This window comes from Melospiza georgiana, chromosome 2 (assembly GCF_028018845.1).
Source record: "Melospiza georgiana isolate bMelGeo1 chromosome 2, bMelGeo1.pri, whole genome shotgun sequence".
Classification (NCBI taxonomy): Eukaryota; Metazoa; Chordata; class Aves; order Passeriformes; family Passerellidae; genus Melospiza; species Melospiza georgiana.
This window is the reverse complement of record NC_080431.1, coordinates 25,465,882-25,485,764: the sequence shown is the minus strand read 5'-3', so window position 1 is coordinate 25,485,764 and position 19,883 is coordinate 25,465,882. Positions and strand designations below refer to the sequence as shown.

At 40.4% G+C, this 19,883-nt stretch overlaps 1 protein-coding gene across 4 annotated transcripts in view; it reads right to left on the bottom strand.

Annotated features, from left to right (window-relative positions):
- The window catches only part of JADE3 (jade family PHD finger 3), a 64,360-nt gene that overhangs the window by 32,334 nt on the left and 12,143 nt on the right, over window positions 1-19,883 (bottom strand). For 2 of the 4 annotated variants that reach the window (XM_058018693.1, XM_058018691.1), the window contains exons 2-3: window positions 14,100-14,152; window positions 267-326 (exon numbers count right to left, since the gene is read on the bottom strand). In XM_058018693.1, coding sequence (XP_057874676.1) covers window positions 267-315 — 49 coding nt within the window. In that variant the 5' untranslated portion in view covers window positions 316-326; window positions 14,100-14,152. Of the gene's footprint in view, window positions 1-266; window positions 327-14,099; window positions 14,187-19,883 lie in introns of those variants that run through there. The other 2 variants (XM_058018692.1, XM_058018694.1) reach the window with 2 other exon arrangements.

Sequence of the window (19,883 nt, the reverse complement as noted above, 5' to 3'; positions counted from 1 at the left end):
ATTTCTTCTTGCCAACTATAAATGAGAAAGATATACAAGTTTCTCTTGAAATTCTAAGTATACTCAGAACTCCCCTTATAAGATCCTTTGCCTTATTCTCCTCCTATAACATGATTCAGAAGACCAAAGACCACAAATGCAAAAAGAAATCCACCAAGAAACATTTTTTTTGAAATTTTAAGAGGTTAAACAGTTCGCCCTCAAACCACAGAGGGAAACCACAAGGGGGTGATAGACCAAAGAAAAAACTAGCAGGTATTACTTACTCTCATTGTCTGAACTGTCACTGGTGCTTAGATGCCTGTGGCGTTTCATCCTGACGCATCCTAAAGAGAAAAAAAAAAACAAGTTGATGGCAATTGTTCTACCAGAAAATCACTGGCTGCTGGCTGATGCCAAGTTCTTCTAACTAAAGGCAAAGCTCCTCTGAAGAGGCCTTGGGCATAGAAACAATCCCAGTCCAGTCACTATGTTTTATTTCTGCAAGCAACTAATAGATCACAGTGCTATTTGTGAAACTGAGCACCCTCAAAACCAGCATGCCTCTGCTGGGCAGAGCCTGCTTTTAATTTTGCAGAAAGAAGTGCAAGCCGCCAGCTGATTCCCGGCAGGGCATGAGCGTGCACTGCTCCACTCAATGTCCCATCTGTTCAGCTGGAGCAAGAGTTGCCATGGCGGCAGGAGCTAGCTGAGAGACAGTGGAGGCCAGGAAATAAGGTGGATGCACAGCAAGGCAGGGATTTAGAAATATAACACACCTTAAAAAAACCTAAACAAACAAACAAAACACAAGGAAACCTTAAGGCATCGATGCAAAGCAAAAGGCAGATTTTAAATAGTGACAATCATAGAAAGCAGTGACTGATGCCATTTAAGTCATCTGACCACCCTTTATTTCACAAGCAACGTGGTTTTCAGAAGTTTGAGAAGTGATCAAGAGTATCACTGAGAAATACTTCAGTGGCACTGCACCAGTTGCATTAAAAAAAAAAAGGTTTTGAACTTTTCGAAATTCAATTTTGAACATGTAATGCTACAGAGAGAGGGGAAGAACTTTCTGCATTTCTACTTAATAAAAGAAAAATCAAAACAGTTATCAGCTATATACTCTAAACAAGTGCCAAGAAAAATCCATCTATATTCTTATTAGTCCTGCCACTCTATAACATTCAATGTTACGTTTGTTAACTAAGGTTCAATAACAGTTTACAATTAATAGCAGTAAATAAAAATCACCCCTATGTTTGTAATGGATTGAATGAGAAAATCAATAAAGAAAAGAAGTAAAAAGTAATTCTAAAGGAATATACAAGAACTCTTTTTTTTTTTTTGCTTCTTTTTAAGCAGAAGATATGCTCAAGTAGCTTGCAGATAGCTGAACCTGAAATGTCTGCAGTACTCTAAGTGCCAGCTTGGCTACACCTGAAGTGTAAACAGCTTCATTGCTTAAACATAACCACATGCCATTAAAAAAAGCAATACAGCTGAATATCCCATTTGATAAGCACTCCACATTAGTTACTGTACAATGGCTCTTGAGATTATCTAAATACCACGGGATAAACAAGATCTCCAGATAAGAGAAGCCTGCCCAAAGGCTTTGAAGAGATTGAAATTGAATTGTTTGCAGCACAAGTGTTTAATTCAGTGGAAAATTTCAGCAGTCTTTGTGTTTAAGAGAGTGAGTTTACTGAATCTAAATGCAGTGATCACTCCAAGTTTAAATCAATCCTTTCAACCTGTTATACAAAAAGACATTGTCCACACTCCTGAAAGCTGACAAAGGAAGCAATGCTTCCAGTTATCAAGAAAGCAGATACAGAATTTCTGAGTCAGGTATTTACCCTGGGGGAGGAAGAAAAAAAGACACAGGACAAATGTCATTTGCATCATCACTTAAGCAAGGTATAAAATTCCATTACATAACAAACAATTTCACATTAATTCACCTTCTCACAGCTCAAGCAACATAGGGGAGACAAGGCAGCCATGCTACATGTGCAGACCAGTGTCCAAGAAAACAGCAACATCAAATATTAAATAGTGAAAAGACCACAGGGCTTTGCTTCCAGCAAGCAACATAAGGTAGCTTGTACAGATGAAGAAACTTCCATGAAGCTCTTGGACAAAAGTTGTTTGACATGTAGAAGGCACTTGGGTCAGAAGGACTTGTCTTTTTATATGTTTTGGGGGACACCAGACTTGAAGTTTGCTGCAGAGTACTGAAGGCAGGTGTACATGACTACTTTCATATTGTCAACTTGTGAAATTAAAAGGCATGGATTTTAATCGAGAGCAAATAAATCTTACTCTCATTTTAGCAAGAAATGGAAGTGCTTGCTACTTGCTTTGGTTTTATGTCCAGGTGAATTTTTGAGCAATTGTTAAAAGGTGTTGCAAGCCTGTGGCAGGTGATTCCCATCTCTTACAGGCTATATAAACATGCAGCAATAAAACTTTTTCACTCTGTACTAAGAGCAGCTATCTACAAAGTATAACATGAGCATTCAATTAAAGTAGGTTCAAACATGAGGCTGAGAGAGACAACTACAGGACAGAACACCCAGGAAGCCTGGACTCCTGCCTGGGCAGCTAGGAAGGAAGAGCAGAGATGCCTACACTCCAAAGACCTCTTACATAGAAATGGCAAGTGTAACAAAACCTTTAGAACAGAAAGCTCACCTCTGCCAAAAACTCCATGAGAGTAGAAAAACAAACAAACACACACTAAACAAAAGTAACAAGCTGTTATTTGAGAACTGGGTTTGTAGCAGCTCAGGGAAGAGATTTACACCTCCATGATAGCAGACAGAAACAGAAGTAGTAGTCATTGAGGGCAAAAAGCCCAAAATAGTAATAGTACTGGATTCCTCATTTTTTCAGCAATATTAACAGTGTATAAAAATCCACAGTTACAACAAATTACAGGTGGGGAGTGTCTGGTAAGTCAGGTTATTTAAGTGCCTAATGGGCTACAAGTTCACCCTATATCCCCACACAATGCAGGAGGACACAGAGCCTGAGCAGCATTCAGCAGAGACCACCTCTACAGGGGATTTCACTTTTCTGTTTAACACAGAACTGCTTTGCTGTCCCCTTGTGCACACTGGGACTGCCACACAACTTCCAGCTCACTTCCACCCAAGGCATGAGGGCTCATCAGAAAGGCTCCCTGATAATGACGCTTCCATTCTAGACACTAGAGAGGGATCCCAAAACATCCATTCCGTGGGAAAGCTCCTGCCTCACTTCACCTGCCTCTGAAGAATGGAGAAGAATCAGAAGCTGCTCAGTTCAGGAATTCAGGGGACACCCCTTCCTCCCCCATGAAAATTGATGTCAACCCTTCCCAGCTTCAGTCCAAAAGCCCCAAAGCAGACTGGCATCCTTCAGTTTGTCCAGGCATTTTGCAAATGGACACGATGAACTTCTTGATTCCACAGACTTAAGTTTTAACATTAACACTTTCTTGCAGTTTCAATGTACAAGCTCAGGGAGTATAAAGCACCTCAAGACTGAAACGTTGTTGCAGAGCAGATGAGACACAGCTGTACCCCCTCCCCCCAAAATGCCTGGAGAAAATCCTCCTTTCTCAGTCACTAGGTCATGACTCTCACTACCTTACAAAGTCAGTAGGGGTGCTTGGGCTATGGACTTCAAGAGCACACAGACATTATAGGCAAGCACAGACTACCTCAAAAATGACCATTAAAAATACAAACACAATATATTAAGTGCTTTTGCCCCCTTTTTTTTCATTTTTAGTCCACAGAGAGACTAACATCTTATTAATCACTTGTAGGACAACATATACAAATTCTAAAGATGTCCACCTTCAGGGATTTTCTAAATGAAAACTGAAAAACAGAAGCAGCAGTAAGAAATCATCATGTCACAAGGAAAAAGATGTTCAACTCTCCAGGCAATTACTGCAATGAAACATTTGCTGGCATAATTTTTAACATGAATTAGTAGAGTTATTCCTAAACTTGAACCATATTTTACACCTGTTGCACTTCTAACTTGCCAAGCCATGGCTGCACATTTATGCCCAATCTGTTTGAAACAGCTTAAGACATGAACTGCAACTTTAAAAAAGAGAAATCAGCATCACTGCCTGCTGTCACCTTAACAACTGAACACAGGTCAAGATGCCCTGAACCTCTCTGTGTGTTTAAGCAGAAAACAACCCCAGGAAAACCTCAGCCACAGACAGCAGCACTATGCTGCCAGCTTTTCCTGGCTTCCACAAGGCTGCTGTACATATTGGGAATTTTGCCCTGGAGACAGAATCGATGCTTGTATCCAACACATCACTGCACTTTCAAGGAAAGCCAGGAAAAAGCCACCCTGCACACGCCTGGCTGAAATTAAAACATGAATCCCAAGCTAAGAGGAATCAACACCTCAGCCAGCACATGCAACAATCTTAAGACAGTAACACTGATATTTCCAAAAATCTAAGGGATATGTTTTGTAATTAATGATTTCTAAGTTTTATTTGCTCCTTTTTGCTTATTCACGAGTACTTGCACTGCTAAAGTGAACAAGAAGCAGCCACTTGCCTCCACCACCATTCTCTCCTGCCCCTGAGGAAAATCAATGTAGCACTGACTTAAGGCACTTCCCACTTTTCAAAAGCTAGTTACCATGGATTACTCAAAAAAAAAAAAAAAAATCACTCAAGTAGCACATGTAAGTAGCAGACAGGTAACAAAATTTCAGAGCCTTATCCAAAACAAAAACCCATTTCAAATATCTGTAGAAACAAGACAAACAAATATTTTTTCAATTTGCATCAGCGTAAACAACTAAATTTACCAAATAAACTATTACCTTTAGCTACTTTTCCTAATGCATTCCTCTGCATAGTTCATCAGTAACAGCAGACACAAGCATGAGATATCACAGTCTGCATTTGTACAGCATATTAGGCAAGACATCAGTGACAAGCACACAAAATGAATCCTTACAGAGAGCCAAGATTTCTGAACAAAACAATATCTCCAAGGAATAGCCGTGCTTCCTGGCTTCAGTTTGCTGCAGACAAAGATTAAACACATCCATACACTACTCAGTACCTGTTAGGACCTATAAAGATGGAAAAGACAGAACCAGAAAATTCAAGAAACTGTAAAGCAAATATAACCTAGACCTGTGAGATTTTACTTCTTCACATCTTAAAATAGCCTGACAAAAATGGAATTGGCCACAACACTATGGAAATTTTCAAGTGGGACAAAAAGTAACCTACTTCATTTTATTAAAAAGAAAAACAGCATCTATGTATGAAAACCAAATGACAGGCTACATGCAAATTTCAGATTAAAATTCTGTACTTACATTTTTACAATATGGCTTGTCTACAAAAAAAAAGGAAAAAAAAAGAAAAAGGCAGAGGCAGTAGGTAGCAATTTCCAAGTCTCCAAAATGTGGTTTATGTAACTGTTAAATTTAGATTAGGAAGCAAATTATCTTGAAAGGTCTCCAGGAAATGTAGTACAGTAAAACCATTTAAATAGGTCAGATTTCATAGTCAACTGCCAGGGAAATTACAAAATATGAATAGAGTTAATGCAACCTTTCAAATAACTAGAGGAAGAGAGATCACTCGTGTTTGGGTTTTTTATTATTATTTTTTAATATCCTATCCAATCTCACAAAAAGGCTATATAAACTGGAAAAAATACTCACTTAGAACCTGATGTAGCAATATTTGCTACACTGAAAAGGTTTGAAAGGTTAAACAAGTCACAGAAGAGGATGATCAGCAAACTAAGTAGCAACCTTAACAATTCTGTGATTGCTTTTTTATTTCACTCTAACCAGAAAATTCTTAAAAATTTGTAGTATACTCCTACTGTACTCAAGAAGTCCATAATAGAGTGACCACATCTACTCTAGTCTCCCCTAACTCTCAAAATAAAATAAGGAATTGTTTCGTGAAGATTGTTCTGGGCTCACCACAAAGTAAAATTTTTCTTGCTACTATTCCATACTAAGTCTCAATTAACATAATAATCTGTAATTCAACAAAGGAGGAATGCGCCAGTTTTTAGAAGCAGCAGTACCAGCAACAGCCAATTCCTTTGTCATTAGGCAGTAAGTAATTGCAGCAAGCAAGGAAGTGCACATTACAGGAATCTGGCTAATAACTTGGGTCTATATGAAATGCAGTAGCAACAAGACAGTCTCAAACTCTGTCTTCCTTGGATGTTGCATCTTTATATAAAGCAATTCGGCAGCTGCCTCAAAGGTACTGAAGGTTTAAAAAGGAAAAGAAAAGAAGTAGTCCAAAACACCATATTCCAATATGACTTACCCTTTGAAATTGTTAAATTCTGAACTGGACTGAAGTAATCTGAGAGACCATAAAACTAGGATAAAGAAACCCCAAATATAATCACATACACACATTCATTGTGGATTATGTGCCAAAAGGGAACCCTGACATCACTTCATGTGCCCTTCTACCACGATGATCCATCATTCAGTCTAGTGCAAAGAACTTAATGACCATCACTTTGCCTTCCAAGTATAAAAAGAGGGTAAATGATGCTACTTCACATTAATAACGTGCTTTGACAACATGATAAAATACAGCATGCCCCAAGTACCTTTCCTATCTTGAAAACAGAAGTACAGTTTTTAATTTCTGCTACTACATCCATGCATTGACCCACTGCAAGGGCAGGGGAGCAGATTTACACCAGAGGCCTTCTAAATTGCCTCACACCAAGCAGCTTGTTAAAAACCAGAAATCCTCAGAAGAACAAATCACCAGCAACACGTGCAGTGCCGCCATTACCTCAGCAGAAACTCTCCAAGAGGCTATAAAGATATTACACTGCACTGTCTTCCCAGTGCTTTCCTGACACCCAGCACTGACTGAGCAGCCTTATTTTCATCTTTGAAAATACGTGTTGGCCTGTACACAGAACAGCCAGGTGGGCCAGGCTAACATGGAAATACTTCTGTCAATTAAACATGCAGTTCTAGCATTAGCATCCTTAAGACAATACTGATCTGGGCAGTCCATTAAAACAAAAATAAACCACACCAGACTGTCATTAATTCAATCAAATACACCACTCTGTATGTGGTTCTGAGCTACTCTCTGCTTCAGACCTCATTATCAGTTTTCTACTCCTGAACACAACACTGGTTTTATACAAGCTGTTTATTAAAAGGACTATCATTTTCCTAAAACAGCATCAGAGATTTGGACACACAAAATCATTTTCTTCAAAACATCATACTGCATTTGAATGCAAGTCTGCTTTTAATATAAAAGAAAACAACCCCAAATCCCTTCCTTCCCTAGAACCACAAGCAGTCTGGTGCTGCCTGGCATCGCCACGCTTACACGCCTGAAGTGTGTCTGTGTGGCTGCAGCCCTCACACCCACCTCCCAGCTCCTCTCACCCTCCTCCTGGCACTGCTCCCAGGCAGAGAAAAGGCAAAAAGGAGGGTCCATCCCTCAGAAAAGGGAGTCACAGCCCTCAGCAGGGTACTCTGCCTGCCCACCCCAGCCAGGTCCATCTCAGTGCTGTAGGTCCCTCCCTGGGGGAGCAAGGAAGTCTCCAGCATGATGAAATGAGGAACAAGTTCCCAAGGGGAAAGTCACAATGGGAAGTGGTGGTGCTTGTTTGATACTGAACAAACAAGCACCACCACCTGCTGAGGTGACCAGCAGGACACTGTCAACAGAAGGATGCCACTACAGCTCTCACTTCCTCTGCTCAGTATCACATAAACTGTCTCTTGTCAGGCTGTTGGAAACAACACAGCAGCGAACTGAGCCCTGAAGGAAATGCCCAGGAGGCAGGGCCAGCTCACATAACAGCCCTGAAACTGCACCTGCACCAAGGGCCACAGAAAAGCACCTACCCCAGTTCCTCCGGCTCTGGAAGCTCACCTGCTCGGAAGAGCCCTCATCTGGAGAGACACAGTTTTTGAACATGTTTTATCTGTTTTACAGGGCTTCCTCAGAAGAAACCTCATACCTGACTAAACACTAATATTCAAGAACCAAGGGACAAAAGACGAAAAGTCCACTTACTACACAAAGCTAAGGACAACATTGGCTTTGAAGAAAGACTGATGTGGTGCACTGCTACTAAAATGGACCAGGAGAGGTCATCATGCCCTATGCTAAGCCAGGCAAACAAGGGGCTGGCTGCCCAGGGGGCTCAGCACCCAAAGACAGCCACGTTTCCTGAATCTATCTGCAAGGAGACTGCAGCCACAGGCACGCCAGGCACTGGTGAGAAACAGGAGCAGCACATGCTTCACCAATATGACTGAGCAGAAAAACCTCCGAGCGCTTAGCTGGGCTTTCTATTTTAAGAACTGGTATGATTCACGTTACCTTGGCTCTAAGTGTTTTTCAGTCTTCACCATATCTACCCTCATGATAAGCTCATATTAAGCAAGCACTAAAAGCCCTGACATTTCAGAGCTGCAGCACAGAGCAGCCATACATCACGCTGGAGCCTCCAGCATCAGCAAGCAGCTGCATCCAGGTCTCCCAAGTGCATATTCTGTGACCTTGTCACTCACTGCCCTTCCTGTGCTGATGCACATGTGGAAAAAAACAGAAGAAAAATCCCTGTGATACACTAAGTAATGTTCTGCTGTTGCACAATGATGAAACTGCAGGGACACGGGAGATGGGGACAAAAGAAAGTCCACAGAAGTATCCCCACTTAATTGAAAATTAAGCAATAACCAGTATTAGACTAGTTCAAGTGAAGCTCCACTTTGCCCCATCTGCCTGATGCTGCCAGCAGTTGCCCACTTGTATATTTTTCTTTTATTTAGCTGTACTAATGTATGCTTTCATGACAAAATACAGTACTAGTATTGCAGCTAGGATCACAGGCAGGAAATACTATCAAAGAAGGAAGGATCCAGAAATGTTTGTGCTATTTGGGATTATGAAAAACAACTTTTCTATTAATAGCATAGGAAACAGTTCTTATATCCTACAAAACACTTGCTTAAAATAATAATTTAATTTTTTTGTACTTGCTAATAAATATATTAAAGTAGGTTTCACTGTTCTTGCTTTGTTCTTTTCAAATATCAAATAAAAGAATCAACAACAGCAGCCTGCATTAACTATTTTATCTGTTTCAACTAATTTTTTTCTTAGTTATAATGCTTCCAAGAGGCTAACCACTTCATTGCAAAATTTTCCATCACCAACAAAACCTGACAGATTGTAAAAGGCAGAAAACATCAATATGCATCTTTATACCCTACACAAAGAAAGTAAGAACACAAATATTTTCCTGCAGGAAACATTAGGTTGATAATTTCTTTCCTTATCTCACAAGAAATGGTTGTTATTTACAAGTTGAAATAAATCTGGATGCTAAAGCTTTCCTCAAGTAAAAAGAGTGCATTAAGGGGATCATTGGATAGGAACAATTAAAGGGAATGTTCTGTCACAGCCAGAACTCTAAACAGTATTTAGAGTATTTCAAATCTCTGGTTAAATACTTACATTTTTCTACATTTTCCTTTCACACAACATGTATATATGCAATTGCATTATTATTTTGGTTCTCCATGTCAAAATATCACAGCATGAGAAAACATTTACTAAAAGGTTTTTTCTAAATACTTTTTAGTTTAGGTTAGTATTTTTTAAAAAATCTTTTGAAGAGATAAAAAAACCTGTCTTAATAACTAATGATTTAAAATTAATTTTAATGTCTGGTTAATTAAATTAATGTTATTGCACTATCTGTAATATACAACACATCAGAGGACACAGAGGGTCTTTTAGTCAAAGATTTAAAATAGATTTATAAAAATAAATACTATTCCAGGTTTCTCTATATCACCAAACTGACATGGGGAAAAAACATAATGAAAGATGTACTGTGGCCAAATGATGTTTGTCCATTTTTATGTACAAAGTAGAGGCAGAAACAAGTATTTTTCTCTGCCATAACACAAGCTGCAGCAATGACTAAATAAGTAACAGAGTTGTTCACTGGGGCTGATACTACCCCTGAAAAGAGGAAAGGACCATTCTATTTGCCCAAGGTTTCAAAAATGACACATCTTGTTTGGGGAAGCAGTCAAGAGATGCATCCTGAAAACCATGTAAGGTTCAATTTCTCATCAAATGGTCAAATTGAAGCCAAAGTACTTTCATATTTTTAATGAAGGGACACACTGATCAGGACTGACCATTAACAGTCCTCTAAATTCCTCCTTCCTCTTCTATTCTGTGGAAATAAACAAGATTTAAATAACTAATTCTACAGCTCCTAGCAGAAAACATGTCCTTCTCAGGCTGTGCCGATGCAGGTGGCTTTTCTGGCACAGGAGAAAAGGTGCCAACCCACAAGGTGGATCACAAAGAACACGGGGACTTGAACAGGTGGACTCAAAGTAGAGGAGAACACTCTCCATCTCCTGAGGATAAGGAACTATCCACAGCTGACCTTCCAAAGCTGCCAAGGTGTGAGGAAATGAGTCTGCCTCCAAAGCAGGTCTCTTGTCTGCACTCCTGTACTGGCAAGAATGGAAATGCCTACAAGCCATGGAAGTAGGAAGGTGTTTCACTACATGTTTACTCATATGGTAAGAGCTACAAGATGCTGCAGCTGCTGCAATTGAATCCCATGCTGTGAAGAACAGTACTAAAATCTCTGCTGAGAAACAGGAAAGGAGGTTCCAACTGAAAGTACAACTATGAAACTGAACAAAACAAACAAAACCACCCTTACAGCAGCATCACTCTAAGACTCCATGATGTAAGGCAAAACCCGCAGCTGATATGTTTTGTACATGCAACTCCACCTGGTCAGAGAGGTTTTCACAGGCCTGTAAAGCAGCTGCCTTCTCTGCAGGCCCTGACCTCACCCAGCTGCAGGACATGGGGCACACTGCAGCTGTACCAGTTACCAGGGGCTCTGCAAAGGAGAGAAGGCACAATCAAGCCTGCACTTGGACTGGGGAAGAATAAAACCATGCCAGACCCTGGCCATCCACCTCCCCAGCTCTGCAACACCACAAGTGACCGGCTGTTCACAGAGAAGCTGTGATATGGCAGCAGATCACAGATCAGGCACATGCAGCTGCTCCCTCAGCCATCCTGCCAGCGAGGCAGAGTGCTGTGGGCCTATCCCAATATTGACTATGGTTTCTGGTTAATAATACACAGCCACACCACAGCACCTGTGAGACACTTCTAGGTCTGAAGAAGATGAAAACACACACATTAATTGAATGTCTTTAAAAATACAGTACTTGGACAGTCCCAAATCACCTGTAGCAAACTACTGCAGGAGGAGAACACCACATTGATGCAAGAGGGGCATCCTTCTGGGAAGGCCCAGGAGCAGCAGCAACAAGCACCAACACAAACCTGTCTGGTTTCATTTGCTACACCCACTCAGTGACACAGAGAAAGCTTTATGGATGAGCAACATTAGTGGATCACTCATTGAGGCTAAGTGCAAGGCAGTATCTTCTAGCTCCCTCAACACCCTTGGAGAAGTATTTGTAAAATGTGAATCCCCACCTACAGCTCTGAGGAAAGTTTACCATGGCTTTAGGGTAAGAGATGAAACAGACTCTCTGTGGAAGGAGGATGCAGAAGAGGGGAGATCTATTTTAAGTGGCAAAGAGAAGCAACAGAATGAAGAGACTACTCACAGCTTCTCATGGCCCAGGAGACAAGGAAAACAAAGTTACAGAAGAAACTTCAAGGGAAAGTAATTAAATGAAGGGAAAAAAGTATCATTATGTACAAAATGACCTTGAGAAACTCCATGCTATGGCATATTGCAGAGGTTGAGAAACAAACAGATTGAAGGAAATTAAGCAAGATGGAGAATAAGGACTATTAAACACAATGTCATGTCAATCTGCTGGAAATCCCAAAATCAAAATTTTACAAGAAACAGAGTCGATAGAACTTTATAATGTTTTCTTTCCCGAGGTGTCCACTGCAGACTATTATCAGAGACAGCAACTGGCCTAATTGAGTAAGGTAAATCATCTGAAACTACACATACTCATGATCCATTAAATCCTCTTGCACTATGGATTTCATTGGTTTTTAATTCACTGCTTCCTAACCTGACCTCTGTGGACTACAGATCAGAGGGGTGTCTATAAGGCCATGATAAATATTGAAATGACTCTGTTTATCAGATAAGATTTTGATTATGATGAGCACAATCAGCAGAGATTCTGACACTTGACATACTGTTGCCCTTAAAATTTGTTGATTGCTGTTCACAGAACGATTCTGATCAAAATTATTAAGTAAAAGATTAGATCATTCCCAGTGTGCTTGAGTTGTTGATTTTTAGTTTTTCTTTTTAAAGGAGAAATCAAATAAACAGTTGTACAAATACAGCCTACATCCACCTTACGGCCCTATCCACTTGGGATTTTCTTTTGGGTTCTGCAGAGATTCAATCCCCTTAATAGCTACACTTCCAATTCCATGTCTCAAGTTTAAGAATCCACTACGCTTTCATTTTCTTACATTTTTCCAAATCTGGATAACTAACAGTGTTCTCATGTGATTCTTACAGGTTTATTATCTCAAACTTTTCCAAGATACACATCTGAAGTTATTCTGCCTCTCCTCCCTCATAGGGAAATAACCCAAAACCTCCAGCCAGCACTGTATTGCTGCACACTTGAATTTTGCAAGCTAAACACTTAAAAACCTACCTAAACTACTTAGAAAAATGTAATCTGCTTAAACCTTTGCCTGTAGAGCCTAAACATGATAGTGATCCATCTCATCTGAGCCATCAATTTCACTGGTGAAATCTATCTGAGGTCATCTTTTCCAACTGCAATGGCAAAGCACAATGCATCACAGCCCTGCTAACAGTACAGAATCAGGTGGGAGGAGAGGTTGATGCTGGTTTTGTGTAGAAAAGAATTGCTAAGCCCTGACCCCTTGAAGACAAAGCCATGGTGCAAGAGTAGTCAAGGCCAAAGCTCTATTTGCAGAAAATCAATGGGTTATGCACAATAGCAGCTGCACTCAGATGTTCACAGCTCAGCTGGAGTCTGTAGAACTGGTCTCTAAATTCAGAGCATTTGACGTTGAAAACTATGAAAAAACTCCCAAAAACAGTCCTGCCCTCCCCCCATTAAAAAAAAAAAAAAATAAATGGTCATAACAGAAGCAAGCTTTGATCTAAAATTCTTGAAATTGAGATGAGTGAATCTCTTCTCTTTGCCACTCCTTATGATCTTTGGTAGCCAGCCAAATGGCTCAGCTTAGCTTTACTTTCCACATCAGTCCAAAAGTTGAATAAGTAATAAAACTTGCATGAGGAGAGGGCTTTATAATCACATTAGAGACATGCAAGGGAGGCCGGTTACCTCGGTTCACCGGACAGCTTGAACAAGGCTTCATAATGAGGGACAGGTGTTGGCACCAATTAGGAACACTCAGCTCACTGCTGACATTGGCCCCTCAAAGCACTGACTGCACTTTAATCCTCTAAGCCACATAAAAGAAAAGCAGAGTGGGCAGACAAAAAAAAAAATTAAAAATGCCTCTGCAGAGGATTGGAATATTTTTGCTTACTTAAGGGAATAAAATAGAAGAGTCACAAAGCTGCAGAAAGTTCACTATGAAGTATCTTGAGTATAACAAGAATATAAATCTTCTGCACAAGCAGAGTATTTAATTTTAGGAAGGGTATCACCATGTATAGTGTGCATTCATCACAACTATCAGAATTTACATCCAGAAAAGAATCACAGAATAAAAAGGAGTAGAAGCAGCACATGTAAATACTGAGGTAAGATAAAATTATTCCATCTATGCCTATGAGCATTTCAAACATTACGGGATACATAAGACAGATTTTAACTGAGATTATTACGGAGTCCCGCAGGCTGAAATGTTACTGTTAACAGCTTCTTTTATGACTTCCTCCCCTTTAAAAGACTTTATATTCCTTTAAAATTCAGAAAGCTTTCATTCAAAAGGTGATATCTGAAAGTTGAAGGTATATAGATTCAATTTACACATTGTAAACACCAACACACATTTATTTATTTATTTATTTTTAAGTATCAGTTCCTCCCTCACTTACATGCCAGGTCATGAGGTAGATGTTTTCGCTTCAGCTGATGACATCACAAGCTCCTAAAAAAACGAAAGGAGTGCTTTTAGGTAGTAGGAATGACATCAAGCATTTCATGTTTGAGCTACAATTTAATTTTTGGCAAGTAAGTGAAGGTTGTATTAAATTTTTATTGCAGCTTTCCCAAGCAAATGATATGCCCAGAATATAAAGCCTTAAATTCCACAATTCTCTTTTGATATGAGGGAAACTGATCTATATCAGCTACATGTGCACCTACTATGATAGAAATGCAGTAAGTACAACAGCTAAAAACAAATTTATAAGAATATTTTCAAAGTTGATTTTACCATCCTCTTAATATGAATGAACTTTACTAATACCAACAAAATGAAATTTTGATTAGTATTTTCTCTATCCTGTTTTGGCAATAAAACCACTTCGACAAACACATTCAAATAGATGCACACTTATTCAGCTGGCTTAAGGTGTTGATTTCTCCTTATACACCGATGCTTTCTTCATTCAAGAGGGTCTTCCATGAACCACGCACGCTTAGAAATTCACAGGAGGGCAAACAAAATAAGCATAGAGGGAAAGCTCCATGTGGCTCCTGATTTAATTCCCCACGACATTCCTCCAGACCTCTCCTTGACAATCCCGAATAGCTTAGCTTCCCTGGCAGGAATTCTGCTTACTCGCCCTTTTTAATCTAGTCCTGAGCCTTGAGCAATATTAAATATGGGAATAGAAGGCATTTTTCCCTCTACCAACTGCCCACATTCCCCTGCAGCAGGATCATGCACATGTATGTTTTGTGCTCTATTGTAATGCACATGGCAAAGGCATTACAGCTGTCACACCCAACAGATGAGTTGCAGCACTCCTCAGAGATGTCAGCAGTCCGACCAAGGGCTGTCCTGGCAGGCAGTCTGCCCCATGCCTCAGAGCAAAAAGTTAACAAAAACAGGACAGCTATGAGCTGTGGAAGAAAGTATTACAGAGCAAAAATGCAAGTAAAAACCGAGGAAGCGATAACTGCATAGCCTGTCAGAAGAAAAAGAATTCAAAATGGGGATATGACATGGTTTTTCTAACTGAAATAAGGCAGTTTCTGGCCGAAGTGTCAGCACCATGCTTTAACATCTGCGCTCCTCCACCCATCTGGAGTACAAGAAAAAGATACAACCACCCATCCACTAAGGAGTGGCACAGATCCCATTACTTATTACAACTATTGTTGCTCAACTTAGGCTGTGGCATCAAAAGAAAACATTTCTTTACAATGTGAGGGGGGTAGGGGGGTGGGGAAGAGAGAAGGAACACAATATATTACAGCTCCTGTATGCTGGCTATGCAAGATTTTGAAGTTTTGGCTCTACTAATTCTATTTGATTTAAAGTTTCACTTTTGGGCGGTTTTTTTTTTGTGTTTCTGTGTTTGGTGTTTTGTTGGGGTTTTTTTAGGGGTTTTCTTTTGTGAGGGGAGGGGGGTGGGCAGCAGAGGTGCTTAGTTGGTTTGGGGGTTTGTTTCTTTTTATTAAATCTTCCTAAGTTCCTCTTCCCATCTTCCTGACATTCTCTGGCTATACCCCACATTAAGCAATTAACTTTGAGCAACACAAGATCCGTAGATCAAAGCAGTACCAGAGCCAAGGTTGTTGAAACATGAATCACACTATGTGGGTCGGGTTTTTAACTCGAGATAAGCAGACACACTCGGCCACCACTGCCACCACACACACGGCCCAAAGCAATCCACAGGGTCCATCCAGAGGAACCCAGCTCAGGGGCAGCAGGAACACCTGGCACACAGGGAGTGGGGGTCACCAGAGGGGCTCACTTAAACAGCTGCTCTGCTGGTCCTGCCCTGCCTGGTGCTCTGCCTCTACCCTCCAGCTAAGGAATGCCAAGAGCCTCACCCACAAAACACACTGGAGGAGGGAGGGCAAGTGAAGAAAATATGTAAATAATTATTAAATGGCCGGCTAAGTTTCCAAACATGACTTTGAATGAATTTTTCTTAGGACTTATTTCATTATGGGATAATTCTTTAATGTCCCGATTGAACCCATTTAATCTAAGTTTTCCATAGAAACACAAGCAAAGCCCTGGTTGTGGCAGCTCAAATGGCATCATTAAAATGCAACACAGCCTACAACTTTTAAGTGTGAACAAAACCACAGCTTTTGCCTCTCAGCTGAACCACAAAACTAATATATTTTTGAACTCTTTATTAAAAACACATTTATTTGCTCAGTCAAATGCCAAGACGAACTCTGAAATACTGGAAGGTTCAACTAAAAATTGTTTTCTTTCTCTAATCCTTACAGTATAGTCATAATCTTCAGTCCCAGCTTTACTTATTTCACAACCATGAACAAATATACACAATGGGATGAAAAATACAGTTGCCCCCACAAAATACTATTTGCCCCTTCCTTGTTTTAAAAGCTTTAAAAGCTGTCTCAACATATTGATTGAGAAACTCTAAATTAAGTAACCTCAAATTAATGATCAGGGGGTTCTTCCTCAACAGATTATAAAAAATGGAAGAATACCAACCTCCCTGTGAGCAGCAAGTTCAGGAGCAAGGTAAGGAATACACAGAAGATGCTCACCCTCCCTTCCACACAGACTGCCAACAGACTGAACTCCTACTCTCCAGATGCATTTGAAAAAGCAATGGGCCAGCAACAGAAACTGTGGCATGAAGAAACAAAAAAAAAAAATTATAGGAGCTAAAGGACAGTGTAGACACAGAAAACAAACTTAGAAATGCACAGTAGCTTTTCATAAATACTGCCTGGAAACTAAGCATCACCAGGGAAAAAAGCATCAGCAAGATTTATTTCTTAAAATACAACTTATAACAACAGAAGGCCACTTGGAACACAGATCTATTTTTGTAGTTATCACTACTGCTATACTATCGCTCTCTCTGTAATTTACCACAGTGCTTACCAACAGCCAAGCCACCAAAACAAGAATTGGACTGATTGAAAATAGAGCTTCGTGCTTTTCTCATCAACCATCCCACACACTGTGCTGCCATTTGCAAAAACAGATATGGTCACAGAATAAAGATCTGCCAGGGTCCTGAAAAAGGACAGCCAGGTAGGACTGAGAACTCAGACTCTGCATTACAGAGGCTCCTGGGCCTCTCCAGGGGAGCTCCTTCCACGCAGTGTGACCCTTACTGCCAGCAAGTTTGTCCCAGCACTTTAGGCACACCTTTCCCCATGCTGCTCGAGCCTTTACCAGGTCTCTCCCAGCAGTGGACCCTGATGATCTCACCTCTTTTTTGTTGACACAGTTTGAACACCAACCTAGCTCTCTTTTCAGTAGGTCCTTGTCTTTTCTCCAGACTAAATGAAACCCAGTTTTCTCACCCTCTGTTTATAGCACATGTCTTCTACATTTCTGATTTTTCTAGTTGCTGCTGCCCACCACCCTTTCCCGGGCTGGCACACAAAACCAGTATGAAGTTGTGATATCCTCAACAAAGTTCCCCATCTAAATCCTTCCCTACACAAAAAAAGGCTATTCTCTTTTTACAGAAAAATATCCTTTACGGTCACCTGAGCTGCAGATAATAATCCTACATATAAACTCCAGTGCATTTGCTTTTGCAGCAGCACGGCTGTTGTCTCAAGTCCTGGCTGTGAGCAATTATTGCTGCTGGGGCCCACTGCCCCCAGCCTGCAGGCATGCAGCCAAACCTTTATGTCACAGAGCTGCCCCTCCATGCCCTGCTCAGCCCCATCCAACCCCTCCTTCCAGACCCCATCTCCAATCAGCCAAAGTAACTTGGAGTTCAAAGCATCTTCTCAAGTAGACATGCAGCTCCACCCAGCTTGATTCAGGTACTGAATGAACAGAGGCCTTATTCCTCCACCCACATCATTAATTGCAAATATTAATTCACCTGTCTTGTTTGAAACTAATTAGCAATTATCCTCTCAGTTTCTCTCAGCAGCTACAAACATTCCTGTGAGCATTTCTGCTAATCCATGCTTCCTTAACTAGCTTCTGATAATATGGATTGCCTGATAACTTGCATCATCTACTGTGCAATTCCTACCTCACAAATTACTTTCAAAACTGAATTAGAAAGCTGGTCTTGTGATGCTTCACATCTCCTCCATAAATAATCCCAGGGATATAATACTACTTAGGTGGGAAAGGTATTAGAAAAATTTGTAATTTCCTGGTTTTTTACAGATTGTTTCAGATATCTAGCACATACAGACAGCTCCCCACAGACTATCAGTAAATATCACACAGACCTCTTACAAAAGGCAGGTCAAAAAATTAATACTACTAAGACAGTAAAAGAAATAAAACCAGTAGTCTTTAAGATTATAAATACAGTATTTAAGGTAATGGTACTTATAGTTCACTTATAGTTCTGAAAAAATCATAACAGAACAAGTATCCAAACACCAAAACAGTTCCCATCATATTTAACTGAAGAGCTATTTCCAGGCAATACTTATCCTACAGTGATTAGAGGTAGCAAAGAAAAAGACAGTAAGCTTTAAGAAAAGTCTTGTAAAATCCCTACAAAGTCTTTGAAGCAAACAGTGCTGGATTTCTGCTTGTAATAAACTGATTTGTTGTTTATTCTTCCTCTTCTTCACAAGCTTCTAAACAGTACTGACTACAGTAAGTACTCTTGATTTTAATCCCTCTTCCACATTGGCTTAGCCAACAAAGTAATTCAGTATAAATTCACAATTTCATTGTAAAAATCTAAAGACAGTCCATCTCACCTTAAGGTAGATAGAGACGCTGAAAGCATTTAGTAAAGCCTGCAACTTTCTGGCACCTTCAGTTCTTCCCACTGTCACAAAACTATTTTGTGACACCTTTATGCAGCAACAAGCCTATTCTTAATAACAGCCAGTGATTTGGTAATTCCCAGCAACCAATTAAACTTGCTGGGAAAAAAATTTCCCACAGCAGCTTACCCCACCTTCAGACAAACAATGCAGCAGGATGTCTAGAAGGATAGGTTTCATAAGGCAACTAACAAGTAACATCAAGACATTTTATGAAATGCTCTGAAGTCCTGGGCCCCAGGCAATCAGATGGTGATCCAACACAGCAGCTATTTAGCCTGTGTGCAGTGCCAATCACTCTGCAAAACACTCAAAACATCTTATCGATTACTTGAAAACCATTGTTACACAACATAAGTTACATACACATGCAAAAAACTGAGTCAGGCTGAAAAAACTGCCCTTACAGGGAAAAGCTACTAACAGCAACATAAACAAACACCTACTTTAAGATGCAAAGTTGTTTACATTCTTCATATACAGATTGGAAATTATAATTAGTCAAACAAAAGCCTGCATTTTATGAAGAGATGAAATGAAATGGGATACACTTAAGACAAAACCCAAAAGGTTTAAGCTTAGCATTAAGGAAACATCCTGAGAGTGAGAACTGCTGACCCATGTCCCCAGGGGGAGGATTGGAGGCTGCAGCTCTTGACGTTTAAACAAAGATTGGACAAGAGTCCCGGTTGCTGTGCTGCCAACACAACATGCTCCGCGGAGCTCAGCTCTTCCCAACGCAGCCGGAGGGCAAGGCAACAATACATGGGACTTGGGTATAAAGAGCTCTGCACAAAGTGGTTTGTGGGGACTGTCTGTGCTGAGGGCTGCACCTCACCATGAGACATGCAGAGCAGCAAGTACTGTGCATCAGGCAGCCACAGAACTCATGTGTACGCTGCGTGCTGGGGAGAGCAAAGCAATCCCAGGCAGCTATTCCACCATTCCAT